At 32.2% G+C, this 17,397-nt stretch overlaps 5 protein-coding genes across 9 annotated transcripts; 2 read left to right on the forward strand and 3 right to left on the reverse strand.

Moving 5' to 3' along the window:
• Positions 1-53: 53 nt before the first annotated feature.
• LOC114873656 (exosome RNA helicase MTR4) lies at positions 54-3,968 on the reverse strand. The gene is made up of 10 exons (XM_029182224.2): positions 3,755-3,968; positions 3,587-3,685; positions 3,261-3,503; positions 2,981-3,188; positions 2,630-2,896; positions 1,728-2,556; positions 1,482-1,654; positions 969-1,400; positions 344-881; positions 54-272 (listed from the first exon to the last, which is right to left on the reverse strand). Exons 1-10 carry the CDS (start codon positions 3,865-3,867, stop codon positions 115-117), a joined length of 3,060 nt encoding a protein of 1,019 aa, XP_029038057.1. The 5' UTR covers positions 3,868-3,968; the 3' UTR covers positions 54-114.
• A 141-nt stretch (positions 3,969-4,109) lies between these two features.
• On the forward strand, positions 4,110-9,897 carry LOC114873661. Its single transcript, XM_046288425.1, is given in 13 exon segments — positions 4,110-4,201; positions 4,278-4,669; positions 4,751-5,016; positions 5,090-5,581; positions 5,655-5,699; positions 5,782-5,928; positions 6,274-6,396; positions 7,159-7,323; positions 7,326-7,349; positions 7,566-7,750; positions 7,927-8,294; positions 8,366-9,081; positions 9,358-9,897. Coding segments are annotated over 6 exon segments (1,629 nt in total). The 5' UTR covers positions 4,110-4,201; positions 4,278-4,669; positions 4,751-5,016; positions 5,090-5,581; positions 5,655-5,699; positions 5,782-5,928; positions 6,274-6,396; positions 7,159-7,269; the 3' UTR covers positions 9,640-9,897.
• Positions 9,898-10,441: 544 nt separating this feature from the next.
• On the reverse strand, positions 10,442-13,600 carry LOC114873549 (BTB/POZ domain-containing protein 9). Its single transcript, XM_046288390.1, is given in 11 exon segments — positions 10,442-10,824; positions 10,918-11,107; positions 11,185-11,313; positions 11,387-11,517; positions 11,588-11,725; positions 11,826-11,958; positions 12,018-12,124; positions 12,127-12,275; positions 12,338-12,527; positions 12,603-12,755; positions 12,816-13,600. Coding segments are annotated over 11 exon segments (1,839 nt in total). The 5' UTR covers positions 13,131-13,600; the 3' UTR covers positions 10,442-10,620.
• A 70-nt stretch (positions 13,601-13,670) lies between these two features.
• LOC114873557 lies at positions 13,671-14,776 on the forward strand. 3 transcript variants are annotated; one of them, XR_006830004.1, is made up of 3 exons: positions 13,671-14,023; positions 14,240-14,328; positions 14,502-14,771. XR_006830004.1 is itself a non-coding variant. In XM_046288392.1 (3 exons), the coding sequence occupies exons 1-3, from the start codon at positions 14,021-14,023 to the stop codon at positions 14,752-14,754; spliced, it is 318 nt and encodes a 105-aa protein (XP_046144348.1). In that variant the 5' UTR covers positions 13,671-14,020; the 3' UTR covers positions 14,755-14,776. The 3 variants fall into 3 exon arrangements, 1 of the variants encoding a protein (XP_046144348.1); XM_046288392.1 differs by having other exon boundaries at positions 14,255-14,316; positions 14,502-14,776; XR_006830003.1 differs by having other exon boundaries at positions 13,671-14,328; positions 14,502-14,770.
• An 84-nt stretch (positions 14,777-14,860) lies between these two features.
• Positions 14,861-17,393, reverse strand: LOC114873558. 3 transcript variants are annotated; one of them, XM_046288391.1, is made up of 6 exons: positions 16,658-17,393; positions 16,333-16,562; positions 16,181-16,239; positions 15,883-16,053; positions 15,511-15,638; positions 14,861-15,358 (listed from the first exon to the last, which is right to left on the reverse strand). In XM_046288391.1, exons 2-6 carry the CDS (start codon positions 16,348-16,350, stop codon positions 15,231-15,233), a joined length of 504 nt encoding a protein of 167 aa, XP_046144347.1. In that variant the 5' UTR covers positions 16,351-16,562; positions 16,658-17,393; the 3' UTR covers positions 14,861-15,230. The 3 variants fall into 3 exon arrangements, with proteins under 3 accessions (XP_046144347.1, XP_029037823.1, XP_029037824.1); XM_029181990.2 differs by having other exon boundaries at positions 16,333-16,590; XM_029181991.2 differs by having other exon boundaries at positions 14,861-15,343; positions 16,333-17,393.
• Positions 17,394-17,397: the final 4 nt, after the last annotated feature.

Genomic DNA, 17,397 nt, shown 5'->3' on the forward strand with positions numbered 1-17,397 from the left:
AATGAGCATTTAAAAAAAATTCATTGAAACAGGAGTTTAACTTGTACAAAATATAAATGGTATTTGTAATAAAAGTATATTTTAAATAAAAGGAAATTTTCCTATAAATTTTTATTATAAATACAAAGATGCAGCAAAAACAATATCACGTTTTATAAGTTTAATCGCTTCGCTAAATTTATTTTCTAAATCTGTGTTTCCAATGTTTTTTGCTGCTTGACATAATTGTCTAAGAACTTCTTCCAAACGCCGCATACATCGTATAATTGAACCTAGAACGGATAAATTAAAATTAATTCAAAATAAAAACATTTAATGAATTAATGAAAAAAAAAATACATACCTTCAAATATATCCGTCATTTTACAAATTTTTAAAAAACTAGCACCCTTACACCAAGCATATACAACATCCATTAAATATGGTTTAAATCTTTCTGCGTATGCGTCTTCATCTAATTCTAAATTAGCCTCTGTAGATACTTTTGCTATTCTTCGTGCCAAATCTTGCATCTGTCGAAGTGGACCACTTAATTCTTCAGTACTTTTGGGCATTTCATTTGATTTGTCATCGCAAACGAAACAACTAATCAACGCTACCATTTGAGGTACGCTTAAGGAATTAAACAATCCATTAAAGATCATTTCTGTCATCAACAATTCATCAGCTCCATTAAGTTCACAAGCTACTCGGCCCTTTAATTCTATAACATCTGATGCTGTGCAGTAGGCTAATCTTCGCAGTACACGTTTTCTACATTTTAATTCATCCATTTGAAGTATGGATTTAGCTTGTTTCAATTCCAACTTGGCTTGTTTCAATTGATTCCCCAACTCCTCTTTGTGAAGGAATTGTTCATACAAAGTATTTATAGTGGGATCCTATATTGAAATGAAATAAAACTCAGTATTACTCTTAGAGAAAAAAAGGAAAGAAATAGTATATCAAAGCAAAAAATAACTGTTTACCTTGTGTAAAGGATGGGCATACAATTTTTCTTCTAATACTTCAATCTTTTTAATAATATCTTTAAAACCTTCGTCTGCAATGTGCATATCCGTAATAGGATTCAATAATGGTGGCCCATTTGGAAATCTTTTCTTGACTTCCTGTATTGTCTTTAATACACTTTTTCTATTATCAGATGGCCTTAAATCTTTTGGATAATATAATCTAAGTGAACTAATTTGAGAAATTAATGTATGTAGGACTGGAACTACTTCCACGTCGCCTTCTTCTCCTTCACGACAGGGTACTGGGCATCCTTCGCTAGATTCTTTAGAAATGTGAAGCAAGATATCAATAATAATAACTGTATTTTCTTTTGTTGGATTTTTAGGGTTTTTCTTTTTAAAGTTCACAATAATACCCCAGTCGAACGTTTCATTTGCATTTTTCACCTGTAATATTATTACGTTTATAAAAAGAAAATAATAATAATAATATACATACGTATGTACACATAACATATATATACATACTTTTACCAATCTTCCAGGTTGCAAGAATGGAAGTAAATATTCTGGTTTTGTTAAAAAAGATCTGAATTCGATACTAAGGCGTTCAAGTTGTTCACGTATGCTGTGATAAGAAGATATCTGACTATATTTATCAATAGTTACTGCATTATATGTAGCTTGCAATTCCTTTACCTCTGTTGAATCATAAATAATAATTATTTTATGCCAAACTATAATACTTAATTGCCAAGAATAGAATCTACTTACTATTGTATAAAATAGGAATAGAGGCTTGATTTTGAAATTGATAAAAACTTCTTTCAAGCATATATTCTGGATTAATTTCTTCAACTCTCAACAGATTCAAAACCATGTTGTAAGTTAAGTGAAATGCTGAATTAATAGGATCTGGTTTTCCCTGTATAATTGCTTTTCCAATAACTGGACTAACTTGTTCGTCTATCATTAATATTACTATTCCTTTTTCGTCCAAACCTCTTCTGCCTGCTCTACCAGACATTTGTATGTATTCTCCGGATGTAATCCAACGGAAATCTTTACCATCAAATTTTCGTGATGCTGTGAATAAAACTGTTCGTGCTGGCATGTTTAGACCCATTGCAAAAGTTTCTGTTGCAAATAGTGCCTTGATCAATCCTTCACCAAATAATATTTCCACGGTTTCTTTTAAAATCGGTAAAAGACCACCATGATGAATACCTATACCTCGTCTTAAAAGAGGTAACACGTTTTCAACTTGAGGCAAACGTCTATCTTCCTCACTAAGAACATCCATTGCGTTATTAAAAACTTCATCTACTAGTTTCTTCTCCTCTAATGTATTTAAATCCAATTTAGCCATTTGCATTGCATAAATTTCACAATCTTTCTTTGAAAAGCTAAATATAATTACAGGAGCAAAATTTCTTTCCATAATCATTTTCACCATTTTAAAAATATTTGTTTGTCCAGCATTTGAAGGACGAATACCACCTTTACGACCCTTAGTGTCTCCTTTAGCTGCATCACCATGTTGTAAACAAGCCATTGCTCTGTTAAAATTTTCTTCTTTAAACTGTCCGTTTTCATCTACAACCTATATATTAATTAACAAATGTGAGCTTCTCTTTTTTATATAACAGATAATTCCTTTATCATATTTTACGAACCAAATGGATTCCATCTCCACCAACAGGAAATATGTAATGTTGCAGAGGAGTTGGTCTATAATCTGTATAAACAACGTGACATGGTTGTTTATGTAAATCCGCAACCCATTCTACGAATTGTCTTGCATTAGGTATAGTTGCAGAAAGAAATACATAATGTACATTGTCAGGTAATAATATTAATGTTTCCTCCCAAACAACACCTCTTTCCTTGTCACGCATATAATGGATTTCATCAAAAATTACCCAACCAACTTCACGCATTACCTAAATGATTGATATCATAATTAATACAATAGTAAACATTTATATACGAAGATAAATATATGAAGATTAAAATGATCAAAAAACCTCTGATCCCCTGTAAAGCATGTTTCTTAAAATTTCAGTAGTCATGATAAGCACACTAGCTGTTGGATTAATTGTAACATCTCCAGTCACTAAACCAACATCCTTGAACTCTTCATAGAATTCTCTATACTTTTGATTACTCAATGCTTTTATAGGAGTTGTATAGATTACTCTTTGTTTGTCTCTTAATGAACATGCTATAGCATATCTGTAATACATACAATTAATATTAGGTTTATATAAAAATTTAGTACTATTTTATTTATATTTTAGTACATACTCTGCAACAACAGTTTTACCAGCTGATGTATGCGCAGAAACTAAAACAGACTGGTTATTCTCAATACATAATATTGCTTCTTTTTGAAAAGGATCTAACACAAATTTATATTCTTTAGCTGGTTTGCTTTGTTTATGTTCCAATGGTACATAGTCATAATCTGGTGGTACAGCAACCTCATGAGTAGATGATTCAATTGTTTCTATGGTATGTATTTTAATACGTGGTGCTAGTTCTTCTATACTACATAGATTAGAAGATAAAACGCATAAATAAGAAAAATATCAGATAAAGACATCATATATAAATTAGTTACTGTATCTCACTTTAAATCTTCTAGGACAGGATCCAACTTCAATTTCTTAGAAATTATGTCATCCGATTCATTGTTAAGTTCTCGTTTCAGTCCTTCTGCATTTGTTTCCCTAAAAATTTATTTTTACATATTTGGTAGGTTAGAACGTGAAAAGGTTAAAAAAGTAATTCTCTCTTACTTTTCATTTGGTGTTGTATTTACATCCTTTGGTTTAACTGGGGTCGGGATTATTTCTAGTATATCATCTGTTTCGTCAAAAACGTCAAATAAATCGTCAGTAAAATTAGCCATCTTATATACAATTTAATCCTTTCAACCGACGCAACAGACCACAAGTTTTTATCATTTATTTTCACACATCAAGCAGTAACTATATACATACATATAGATACAAAACGATTGGTTGTAAGTACCACCTTTTTAACAACGGTAGAAACTATTCAACAACTTACCGACCGAGTGCTTGGTCAGTAAGTTGTCGAGTAGCTTCCACTGTTTTTTTATAGGTGGTGCTATGATCGAATCTGATTGTGAGACCGCTTTTTATCAAAACTTAATATGATTGTTATAAGTTATTAACATCTCTTTTCTCTTAAAATAGATGATAGATTAATACTAATGCAAGGTATGGAAATAAGTTTAAAAGCATGTTCAGTCATTACTCTTTTATTCATCTTATACATTTCTATATATGTATATAGGTTTCTTTTGAATCAGTGAAATCAAATAAATTCAATATGTCAGACATATTGAAGTTAACAAAAATCATGAAATGTATGAGAAAACAAGTTTCGCAGATTGTGTTTCGGATAATTGGAAGTTCAATCGATAACACAGTGAGTGGAGAGGAATAGAGATTTCTTTGACCCGAGTTTACAGCATAAAGAAACGGGACTTTCAGTTTCGTCTGGACGTCCGTAAGTACAACATCGTGAGTGTAACGGTCGAATAGGCACGCGCGTGAAAGTTTTTGTCTTTCAAGCGCCCAGCCTCCTCCGTACGCTAAGTCAATCGACGCGACGCGACGCAAGGAGATACGAAGAGACGCAGGTATTTGAGCATGCGCGAGCTTCCAAATTAGAAGGAATTAGCGGTTTGAAATTCAATTCATTCATATTGTGTCTTAAGATAATAGAATACGCGATTAATTCCTTAGAAAATTATTTTTTTACAGGTAGCGAATAACGTCAAATTTCAGATCTTTATTGTATGATTATAAAATACTATAATCAGTGGCGCATCTAAGGATATAGATGTAATGAACATTCAGAGGCTTATGTAATTTTTGTTTGCAATGAATTTCACTAACTTATAAAGTGATACAATTTAATGTTTAAGCTGTATTTTAAATTTAAGTTCTTAATGTGTATACGTATTTATTTTTCTAAATATTTTATCAAACAGACTGCGCTTATTCTTTAAATTGGTGCAAATATCGAGGTAATCTATATGCAAATTTCTTTCATTTCAAACAGTTAATTACTTCTTTTTTTATCGTTGCTTTTCATTGCAGATGTTTAACCAGCTGGTAAAAACACACATCCTATCTTACCGTGTTATGTGTCATTAATGATTATTAAAATATTCATATTTCAGTATTAAAAATCGATATCGGTGTATTTAGAAAAGTCTACCAAACGTGAATTTAGATGATTATTTTATGGTGGGTAACAAAATATGAAATAACAAATATTTTATTGTACAGATTTTGGAGGATGTTATCATGAATCGCGCGTTATTAACGAGATCACGTACACAATACTGACGTAATACATATTTTACTGTTTGTTGAATATGCCGACACGCTAACTGCCTGAAAGTAATTGGTATTTTTCTACTTTCTCTGGCGAAAAGAAAAGCTATATTATCCCTCTGGTCATTTAGCAGATTCTGGCACAGAGTTTGATACGAAACGTGAATCTGCATGTATGAAAGTTGTCCCTTGCCTGGGGCTGTTTTGCCTTTCTTGTACCATCGATAGAAAACTCTTACTTATTAGTATGTGGTATGAATTTCTGTTCTACATGTATCAATCAATACATATGTCTGTCCTACATAAAAATATGGGCCATTTATAGGTGAACAGACTCCGCCGTTCAGACGTTAATCAACTAAAGGAACAAGTTGGTACATACATATACTGTAATGGTAACGGATTAGAGGATAAAGTGTGTATTCTTGAATTATGGGGTGACATGTTTTCAGGAGACGGCCCTGAATGAATGCGAGTGAAAGTTTGCGAGTTAAATATTTCTTGCGACTTCTCTTCATGGACCGTTTCTACAATACGAGCTTCCTATAAATTTATATACCTTGAATCTCCATTTTTTATGTTCATTTTTAGACATCAAGGTATTCATAGCTTCTACAATCATAGTCATAACTATAGTCATAGGCATTAAATACGATTACACGTAAAAAAAAAAAAAAAAAAAATAATAATTGTAAAACTACAAAAATGATTGATTGTACGTATATGTATGTATAAGGTGTAGGTGTTAAATAGTTGTTCAATAAGGGGTACCAGTTACTCTTTAATCTTTATTCTTTCTTTTAATCGAATCATTCGTTTTAACCGTCACGCATTATTGTTTATTGTTTGGATTCTGATATTGAAGTTGTTCGATTATGTAATGTATATGTGTAATATCTTCTTCTCCAAGTACAAGACTTTTGTAACGTCAATCGACATTCCAGGGTGCAGCGTATAATACGTGAACATCGGGCAGTGGGCTGTAACGACGTGAAAGTGGCCGGTTGGAAGTGGCGGAATGCGGAGTGCTGGGCGCCTATGACCTGTACGCTGATCCATGCTACTAGGTAATTGGAGTATCACGTTTATTCCTGTATAAATGAGGGTAACTTTTTGTTCTATTCGATTGAATTCTTACGTTACATTATTCTATCTAATCTCCTACGCTTTACAATGATTCTAACAATAAGATAAGAAGGAACAATTCTTTGGCCAATTTACATGATTTTGTTAGAGAAAAGGATAGAAGAATTTAAATGCATCCAAATATTAAATTAAATTTACCGTAAGTTTTTTTAAGAAACAATTATTACAAAAGTGTAACAATTTTTCCACATTTCCACCAGCCTATAAGGAATGTCCTGGATAACGTAATACTTGTTTCTCGTTGTCCGATTTCTTATGTGAACATGACAAATGTGAAAGCAACCTTGAAACATTGGATCATCCACCGCATCAATACTAAACGGCACGTCGAGTAAAACGTACCAATTCAATAAATTAGGCGATCGTGCAGCAAGAATTTCAATAAAAAAGAAAACTTGCCGATTTATTTGAATGATTAAGCTCGCTTATTAACATTCGGACACGGTAGAGCATGGAGAGAGTCCAAATTTCAATTTCATCTTGTATTTCATATTATTTTCATTTTCTAAATTTTAAACTGTTCCTTAAAAAATTTCATTTAAAAAGTGACACATTTACCTTCAGCTCCGCTATTCAAGGGTTAATAAATTTTTGCAAAATTAAAGCGGCTTAAAAAATTTATTATACATATATTAATTTACTCATTAACCAAGCAATCTTTAATTTTTATCATTCGTTCGCAGCACTATTTCTTTCAATAAGACAAAGAAAGATGAAATGTTAAGAAGAAAACAGGAATTTTGAGAATGAAAGTGCGCGGCATATAGCCCGCAACCGAGGATTCTGAAAAGAGTATGCAGCGCTGGTTACTAGCCCTAGACGAACCTGCATCCAACCCATGCGGTAACACGATCATCAACCACGAACCATCGGGGTACGAATATGTACAAAGATTTTTCTTCTAAAAAATGTTAGCTATAAATATCAAATCACTGCTTGGTAATTGGTAATAATAGTAAAAAATATTTGCTTTAAAAATGGAGTAACGATTCAAGCAATTCAGTTCTGTGAGCAAGATATAAACGTAGTTTTGAAATTTTCTATTACATATCAGACATTTATTGTAGGTGATAGTGTTGGACCGTATTAGGTGATGCTGGAATCCGGGAAATTTTGTTCCAGTGCCGCAATCGCAACAGCCTTGACAGTTTCAGCCGGAAATCAGACTAGTTTCAATGATGATGGCGCAAAGTTAACTTTGCCGAATGTACGATACGCTTGCAATACGGATAACTTGTACGCTGTACCAAGAACTGACCTACATGAAACAGAATGGTAAAAAGAGCTCTTCTAACTTTGTTGTGTAACCCCTAGATGTAGGGGCCAGAATTTCGGATTTTCGAAATTTTTTAATTACAAAATACCTAAGTAATCCAGTCCACCATAAAGAAAAAATCATAGTTAGGTCAATGCTCTTGAACAAATTAAAGAAGGAGGATACAATATTTCAGGATACAGCCTAACTCGGTAGAGGGAGAAGTCTCCAAATTTATAGCTGGTTCGTCAACAACAACAACAGCAACAACAACAAGAACAACAACCACCACCACGAGAAATTATCTAAGAAGATGTCGAACTTCCACCAGTTCCGGCTATTCCAGTCATTCTCCGCCATTATCAGCTGGTTCTTATTCTTGTTATGCGTCGGCGGTTTATGGACAGAATTTTTTTCGGAGCGTACCTCTAACGATGAAGGATCAATTCGATGGAAGCTTAGCAGTTATTCACGAAAGCGAGTCAATTCCACGTCCAATTTGGCCGTCCTCGTTTCCTAGCCCACGCGAATTTTATCAGAATGACGAAAATCCTGAATACGATGGTTAGTATACTGTTATTAACGATACGTAGCTTTTCTTCCGCTATTTTCACATGTTGCTTATTTCTTAATAGCTTTGTATACGTGTTGGGGATGCGATTGTACATACACTTCCTCCTACTGCGATTGGAATCGTGAAAAATCTGCAGGCACATCCACACACGAGGTCCTCCTTGAACTGTCTCGAACTCTAAATTCTGTGATAGAAGGTGAGAGTATCGTGACACCGGAAGAGATCTTACAAAGTATATCGCATAAAGTTGCTCAAGGAATGAATGGAGGAATCTACGAGTACGTTTACAACAATTCATCTTTCTTGCCAAGTAAAAAGTCGTTCGTGAACGAAAATAATTCATGCCTGTTAAACTGTAACAAAAATTCATCGTCCAAGATGAATCCAATTAATTCAAAACTCTATAGCAATACTCGGCGTTTTTATATATACAATCCGGCATGGTACTCCTGCTTGTGTACCTGCGAACGCAATCATAAATTTATATCGTCTTTGAAGACTGACGAACAAGTCGTAACAAATAATGAACTGGAAAAGAAAGAAGGTTCGACAATGGTTTTGGTAGACGATTATTATCAAGGAACGAATTCATGGCCAACATTACAAAACAATAAAAATATTTGCGAATGTTTGAATCATTCAACTCGTTATGTTAAAACGATACAAAATAGATACGAGGATCATGTTAGAACTGATGGGAAAAAAACAATTAACATCAATGAAGGAAGCAAGCATAATAGGAACAAAATTGTTCCAAGTGAGCCAGAATATGCAATGGTAAGTTCGTAACACGTAATTTAAAATATAAAATAAATCTAAACGAGAGGCAACACGTTGACTGCCCTTACATGTTTAATATAAAAAAAGAAAAAGGTAAATTTGAATTATAATATGCATTAAGCACACTATCTTCTTTTCACTGTAACAGTCAACGTGTTTTTGAAAATGGATGCATTAATTGTGAAGCATCTCATAAAGCATATAACAACATTAGGTGTGAATAATAGTATCCACAATATCAATGTAACCAACGTATCAAGACCGATGTTTCAGCAGCTGGAGAGCGGTTATAGTGACTCGTTAAATGGAGATGTAGTCTTCTCATCCAGCAAAAATAATTGGGATTATCGTATGCAAGGATTCATTGGAGATTTAGATTTCACTCTGGACGTTTCTCGAGCGGAACGCTTAGGGCGAACGATTGCAAAAGCAAAGCGTAAGAGACAGTGGTGTAGAACTTTAACCGCTTTTTTTGGACTAGTCTTTTTTATTTTAAGTGTCGTCATTGTTTCGTTATCCGTAACGAGAGGTCGTAAAGTATTTGGCAGTATATAACATGTATGAATTGTAAAATGGTACTTTATTGTTATCATTCGATTGAAACACTTCTCGTAACAAAATTATGGACCGGCACTTGATTTATACATATATTTCTTAGTACCTTATACCGTTAAGTAAAATTAACAGGATTAAGATCCTGTTAGCAATATATGGCTGTGACCATGTTCTTATGTACGAATAATAATATCCTATATGTATACCCAGATAAAATCATATTAATTAATAAATAAAATATACAATGTAAATTCAAAATCTGGGTAAGCGAAATAATGAAACTTAATTTGTGCCAAGCAGCTTTTTTTTATTATTTTAAAACGATTACTAATTGTTTTAAAATTGAGTTTCTATACTCGAGGTACAAATTCAAGTTTTCGACAGTAACGCCATCTATACAAAAGCGGCTCAAACTACTCGACGAGTTACCGACCGATGTTCTGAAGGGGGGGAACACTAGCGCCCCTATCAGAAAACAGAGGAAACTACTCGACGAATTACCGACCTATCCTTCGGCAATCGGTAAGATGTTTCGTAGTTTCTGCCACTTCCCGATAGGCGGCGCTATTGTTCCCCTGTTTCTGAAAATCGATCGGTAACTCGTCGAGTAGTTTGAAGCGTTTTTGTATAGATGGCGCTGCTGTCCAAAATAAGAGCGTACCCCCTACTTCTTCGACGTCCGAAGACAGACTGACGCGCTTTAACGAAAGCAAAGAAAATTACTTGTGATCTTATACAAACAGTATCGGCGTTCCGACATAACACGTTCGAGGAAACGAAGCGGTTAAACTAAACATGTAAGTACTTTAATTGAACAATTTATTTTACAATAATTTTTACAATCACAATATACCCAATACTATACAGGTGTTTTAAGTAATAGCACAAGAAACTAAAATTAAAAATTAAAACTTTGATACTTAAGGTGTAGTCACAATGCGATTTTATACAATGATTTATTTTCAAATAGGAAAACAAGAATTATGGAAAAATACAGTGATCTACTGAATTTGTTTCTTCGTGATCAATATTAACTGCTTCTGTAGCTGTTTCTGGAGGAGGTGGTACTAAGGTCAGCATGGAATCGTGAGTAGTTAATAATTGCTTTCCTCTATGCAATGGAGATTTATTTGCAGCTTTATCATTTATCTGAGCGGGACATTCGAAATGAACGCAATGAAAAACCTAAAAATAAATGTTTTTGATCGCTTAATATAATCTATATTAAACGTTTAGTAATAACTATTTTCTAATGTTATATTTAATAAAAATAATAACCTCGTTTGCTGTATTATGCGTCCCAACAATACGTATAAAAACGACAGGACGAGGCGGTTCAAAGTGTATAGTTTGCCATGAACGACAAGCTTCTCTAGTCTTATCAGCAACTAGAACCCAATTCCAAGAATTGCCAGATACCTCTATGTAGTAAGAATATGAACGATCATCACAATCCCAAAGCAATAATCTATATTTAGCGAATTTATTTATTAGATAACAAATCAAATATGTTAATTCAATGCATAAAAAAAACATAATGTATACCTCATAGAGTCTATAATATACGGTTGTCCAAGTTGTACTGAAATAGAACCAGAGCCAAGCTGATGACACGTGTATCCACTATCCCAATCGTAATTAGATGTATCACCATTTAATAAGGCATTTCGTGACCTTTTTAATGAAACAATTTGTTACAAAGGAAATGTAAAATGGTTATTTTAATTATTATTAATAATGGACTTACCTGCAAACACCTTCTGTAACAATGGCGCTTCGATCCATGGTAGCAATATTTCGGGTTGGAACAACAAAACCATTACAGAGTTTTTCTGTATGATTCGTGTAGTAAGCTTCAAAACTTACAACATGGAAAACCTTTCAAAATTAAAGTTTATAAGATGAAGATAAAAGAAACGCGTTTCGAGTAATGATCACCTGATTTTACCTTATTTACAGTATTATTTGTTCCAACGATGCGAATATAAAGAACTACCCTTGGCTCAAAGTATAAATATTGCCAGCTACGACAAAAATATTCTGTGTGATCAATAACCCGAACCCAATCTTCTTGATCCATGGATACCTATAAAAAAAGAAGAGCAGATATACCCCCCTCCCAAAAAAAAAGAAAACTGCCCTAAAATGAATTATTACTTTCAATATTTCAATTTCCTGAAACTTACCTCAAGATAGTAAGAATATGAACGCATGTCCTTATCCCAAAGTAACATTTTAACATGATTAATGATACACTGAGTTCCTAATTTAATCAAAATACCATGCTCTTGTGATTCCGTAATGGTGTGCCTGGTGTACCTAACGAAACAAATATTTTACTTGAATGTCATACTTAGAAAATTTATTCGTCAATTTACCCTCGTTCCATATCGTAGTTGTTTGTATCTCCATCTAAAAGATAGCTACGCATTTCACCCTGCAAAACTTGAGCACCGTGCATAGGGTGAGCCACATTTTCATCAATATAATAGTCGACCCACGATAATTAAGATCTGAATCACGTGTTTGTGTCCTTGAAGCTATTGCATCTAAGATTACTTCTGGAGAAATTAATTTAGTTGGCCGGACAATGTTTAGGAGATCCGTAATAGAAACCAAGCTCAACCGTACCTTCTCTATAATGAAAATACAATTTTAATGTTTGTTTAAAATTCTTTTGTATCCTTTTTTAACTTACCTAAAACACTTTTGTCATTAGCATCGGGATTCGCTTTGACCCATGCGCGCACAGCTAAAAAAATGTCAATCTCTGGTGCATAAAAAGAATCTCTTGACACAAGTTCATTTAAGGCAGCAGCACTCAATTGCAAGAAACTCTCGTGCTGTATCACTTCGCATGCATGTTTATCCATGTACTCGTGACAAACCTAAAATAAATTAATTCTGCTGGTTATCATCAAATATTCCATTGTTTAGATGTCATTTTAATATCATATTCATACCCTAGTAAGAAATTCTAGGCGATAAAAGAGTGCTGCATCAAATATGAGGCACACATTTTTTATATTTAGTATTTCTCTTAAGTAATCCGATATAGAGGTTTCTAATTCAGAAAACCCATAAAGATGTGCTAATCCCAGAATATCTAAAATCACCTAAAAATAACAGGATAATTAAAATTTTCTCCAAATGAAAAGTATAAAATTGAATAATACCTCTTCGCGTCTATCTGTTAGAGACATTCGTCCTGTATATATGTACTCGAGTAAGCCTTTAAATGCAGCCAAATTAGCATCCTTCAATTCAATTTCATGTTGTGTTGATTCTTTTAACCCTCCAAAAAGTAGAGCTCTAAAATACTGACTACGTGCAGCTAAAATGATTTTATGACCATTAAATCTCTGACCACCAACAATTAAAGTCACATCCGAGTAATCATCCGAGAGATATAGAGCACCAATATCCTCGGACAAGTAACTAATATGTTCTATATCACCAGAAGGTGGATTTAATCTATGATGAGAACTCATTTCTGGTATCTTCTTTAATATAAGTCCTTTTCACTCGAATTCGTTTCACTTGTTTGTAAATATACACAGTTTGTCAACATCAAATAATATCCATACCATTGTATTTTAATATACTGGATAGTATTTTTATTTTTTTCTTACCATTTATTCTATCGCAACAAATAAACAGTGCACAAACACCAATTTTACAAAAACTTAACAACTCTTAAATAAAAATAATAAAAATAGAGTTAACTTTCAGCTTGTAATATTTAATCCTTAATTTCTAATTTTATGTTCATAAAGTATTTTACAACCTTGTTTTGAAATTGAGTATTCAACTTTCACTGCTATTTAGTAATTATAAAAAACTTAAATGAGTCCTAAACGAATCACTTTGATGTAAAAGCAACAAATATATCCAGCTTGTAGACGCATTATTTAACATTTAGCAAATTCCGCACCAAATTTCATTATTAGTATACATTGATATATATACATTACATTCATCACTATATACATAAATATTATAAAAACCTAAAGACAGAAGAAACACAAACTACTGTCAAAAAACAGTGTGGTAAAAAGAATAAGAAAAAAATTTCTTTTCAAAAAACAGTTAAGTTAACATTTTAAACTAAATACATTTTATAATAGAAAATGAGTTGTATTTTTAATTAATACATGATTTTTATAGTCCGAATTTATAAATAACTGAATAAATACATCTGTTATTTATTTCCAGTGTTTTTAAGGAAAAAGCGGGGTGGATTGGTAATAATCAATGATTATAGATCCAACAAGACTGGACGTTCCTTTTCCCCGAAAACGAGCGTCATCTGCTTCTATCCTACATACGATAAAAACGTAAAAACACTTTGCACTACACAATTTAACGCCACTGCAAATTGATGGTAACAGACACAATTTTGACTTCCTTTGATTTTATTTTCTAAAAATCAGTCGAAATCAGCATAATATTTTTCCAATTTCAATTCCAATATAGATGGCGCGGGGGTCAAATTAGAAAAATAATTTATGGAGGTTTTTTTTAAATATAAGTCTTGTGCTAATTTCGACTAATTGCTAAAAAAATAGAATCAAAGGAAGTCAAAATTGTATCCTTTTAGTTGTGAGTGCTTTAGATTTTGGGAATTTCCGATTTCTCTATATCGCCATTTCCCGTAAAGAAGTCTAATTTGAACGTGTAAGTTTTTAGGTATGCTTTTGTTTTCTTAAATCTGCAAAATTTATTTGTATGTACTGATTCAAATTAATACATAATTTTTATCTGCATCGGTATTTAAATTATAAGTTTTCTTATAAATCGAAAAACCAAATATCTGACTTATTTGTCAATTAACGATTCACTTAATTATCTGTGGTATCAAGTAATGAAGAAGACAATATGCAAACGACAACGATACAAAAACGACGAACAAAAGTTTCTATAAGCAATCTGAAAAAACGCGTATCAGGTGAAAATGTCGAAAAAAATGAAAAAGAGAAGAATGAAGTGACAAAACATAAACCGATGGAGCTTAAAGAAACAACTAAATATATACAACAGATGTTATCCTCTAACATCGATCCTTATGATAAACCTTTAACATGGTGGGAAACGGACCATGTTAGATACGCGTAAGTTAATAAAACTTTAAACCGTTCAAACTTTATTTTATAACGATATTAAAAGAATTAAATATACATATTTAATATAATTTGGATAACATATCCCCAGTAAAATCACGACTGCAGAAAACTAATGGGAAGTTACGTCGTTCGCTTAACAGATTATAAGTACATGGAGAAACTAGCATCAAATCTCCATTTAGATTATGTTGGAACAACAAAAATTCGTATAGAAAAAAGAAAATTGCCGCCATCCTTCTATTATTAAGCGTTATTGGAAATATCCTACAAAGTGCTCTCTGAGCAGATACGAGATAATAAACGCAATAAAATAAAATTATACGTCTGATCCAAAATTATAAATATTTTCAGTGTAAATTCGGTTTCATTTAGTAAAATTCTTCAGTATTTTTACCGTATAAGTGATTCCTTTTTATTACGCAATACATACATAGAATCTTCAAAATCTATGATCTTGTGATACCAATTCTATAGTATGCTCCTTTTCAATTTTTCATCGAAGTTGGAATGTTCAATGACGATTTTTTGACTGAATGGAACTTGCATAAGTATATCGTTATCAATGTCGTGATTCACCGTTTCTGAAAAATCTAATTCTGTAAAATATATCATGCAAATTTATTATTCAATATATGTAGAATAATTGTAAAGCCTAGAACTAGTAAAAAATTATAAGTTATATTTAGTTGCAGCTTTTTGATGAAGCTGTACATACACTGTTAAATTTAATTTATTTTTACACTTTTACCTAAAGTTTTATATTCCCATGGTAAAGAATCTTTCCATGAGTTGAATGAATACGGAAGAATTTTTATTTTAGGTTCGGGAATGTTTTTGTACTCGTGACTGGACCATCCAAGTGTTGCGAGATGTTCGCTAAAAATGATTCTTTTGTTACGAAATAATTTAATCGAATTTACATCTTCGTATTTCAAAAAGCGAACATTATTATCACTGTACTATTACTTATAATCGTACAGTTATTTAAAAATAATTAAATATTATTTTTAAAACGCGATATCGCGTGCTCCGTGATCCATATTTAAACATTACGGCACACAGCAAACGCGTCAATCTCTCTTTTTTTTTTTTAATTTAATTATTATTGAATTTAACTCACTTGTGAATCTTTTCTAATTCGTACTTTTTAGGCGCTTTTGTGGGCGGGTCAGATAGCGAATATATTACTGGATAATAATGATAATGATAATGTTGTATTTCATATGGTTTTTTCTTTGCTTCTTTCTTCGCTTTTAGTGAATGTATAAAGTCACTCAAAACTTTCTTTGGGCTGAAATACAAATTATCAATATATAACATACAATCTATTAGTAACGGTGATAAGATTAATTTGAATAATCCGTTTCATTGAAAAATAAATTTTAGCATTTAAAGAAGTAAAATTTAAAAAGACTTACTACTCAAAAAATAATCCTTCAGTTGTAGTAATCAATAATACTGATAAAAGTATGGCAAACTGCAAATTATAAAAATTGAACTGTTTAAAAAAGAAAAAAAGAAAACTAGAATTTATATTATTATTCTTAGAAATATATGTATAATGATTTACTTGCGACGAGAGTTTCATGACCGAAGATCGTAGATCTACGTGTTGTGAAATGAACTGTAGGTCCTCGAGTAAACCTACACCTCTTATAGTTAGACGTACAAATTTTACAGCTCCAAGAACCCACGGTCGATTTCGTAAAAACCAAACCGTCCTAAACTCAATGTGGTAATGTACAGATTTAATAGCAAACTGTGAATTCCAATGAGCCAGGTTCTCCTTATATCTGCTCTCTTTCCCAGTAATGCCCCAAGGAAATTTCTATTTTGTTTTACTTTTTATATAGATTCCTGTTAGATCCGTTGACATTGCTGAGAAAGTTACTTACCGACAAATATCACTGATTAATTATTTCCATTTTGAAACTAATATTCTTTTCCGAAAAAAAAACCAGCCGATTCGTTTCACAAACTTGGTCAATAATATTTACTTCTTTTTAATATAATTTATAATTTATTTTCACGTCGTTATCTATTTTATTTACGAGAATCTTATATGCTATACGAAATCAATCTGTCAGTGATATTTTTAATGATCTATAAGTAAAGTATATAGTTCATTGACTGAAGAAAACATTAATTGCAAGTAAAATAAACTACAAGACATGTGCGAAAATAAACTTCTTGACTAGAATAAAATACTTTCTTTATGTACATTAATTTACGATCAAATGAATATTAAGAAACGCAAATTGCGATAATCTCTTCAAATTGATAATCTCCAGGTGACTTCTTTTCTTTTTTTAAATCTACTAACTTTCCATTTTTCCCCCAGAGAAAGCTTCACGATCCAGAGGCGAGCACTTTTCATCATACGAGAGTTCGTTATTGCTAAACCGGTCTTGCTTTTTGATTTTATTGCTACGTACTTGATATGGAAAATACTTCTTGCTAGTTTAAAAATTTTTGTTAAGAAACAAAACGAAAATTTAAACGGTTTTACACTTTCTAGAATTTCCACCAAGCAGATAATTACCGTTCGGCTTTAGTTTTCGAGATATTCGCAAAATAAAAAAGCTGCCACTACTATAACAATGAATTCTGCGTGCACATACATAATATTTTAAGA

The sequence above is a fragment of the Osmia bicornis genome, chromosome 13 (assembly GCF_907164935.1).
Source record: "Osmia bicornis bicornis chromosome 13, iOsmBic2.1, whole genome shotgun sequence".
NCBI classification, from domain to species: domain Eukaryota; kingdom Metazoa; phylum Arthropoda; class Insecta; order Hymenoptera; family Megachilidae; genus Osmia; species Osmia bicornis.

What these genes read in the sequence shown, in the direction of transcription:
- LOC114873656 (XM_029182224.2), bottom strand. Translation starts at nt 3,867, where the DNA reads ATGGCTAATTTTACTGACGATTTATTTGACGTTTTTGACGAAACAGAT. An exon ending in AACCTGGAAGATTGGTAAAA is followed by an intron (nt 1,401 to 1,481) that starts GTATGTATATAT and finishes ATAATATTACAG; the next exon opens with GTGAAAAATGCAAATGAAAC. An exon ending in ATGCCCATCCTTTACACAAG is followed by an intron (nt 882 to 968) that starts GTAAACAGTTAT and finishes ATTTCAATATAG; the next exon opens with GATCCCACTATAAATACTTT.
- LOC114873558 (XM_046288391.1), bottom strand. An exon ending in GAATTAGAAAAGATTCACAA is followed by an intron (nt 15,639 to 15,882) that starts GTGAGTTAAATT and finishes AATCATTTTTAG; the next exon opens with CGAACATCTCGCAACACTTG. An exon ending in ATGGGAATATAAAACTTTAG is followed by an intron (nt 15,359 to 15,510) that starts GTAAAAGTGTAA and finishes TATATTTTACAG; the next exon opens with AATTAGATTTTTCAGAAACG.
- LOC114873557 (XM_046288392.1), top strand. An exon ending in AAGAAGTCTAATTTGAACGT is followed by an intron (nt 14,317 to 14,501) that starts GTAAGTTTTTAG and finishes TGTGGTATCAAG; the next exon opens with TAATGAAGAAGACAATATGC.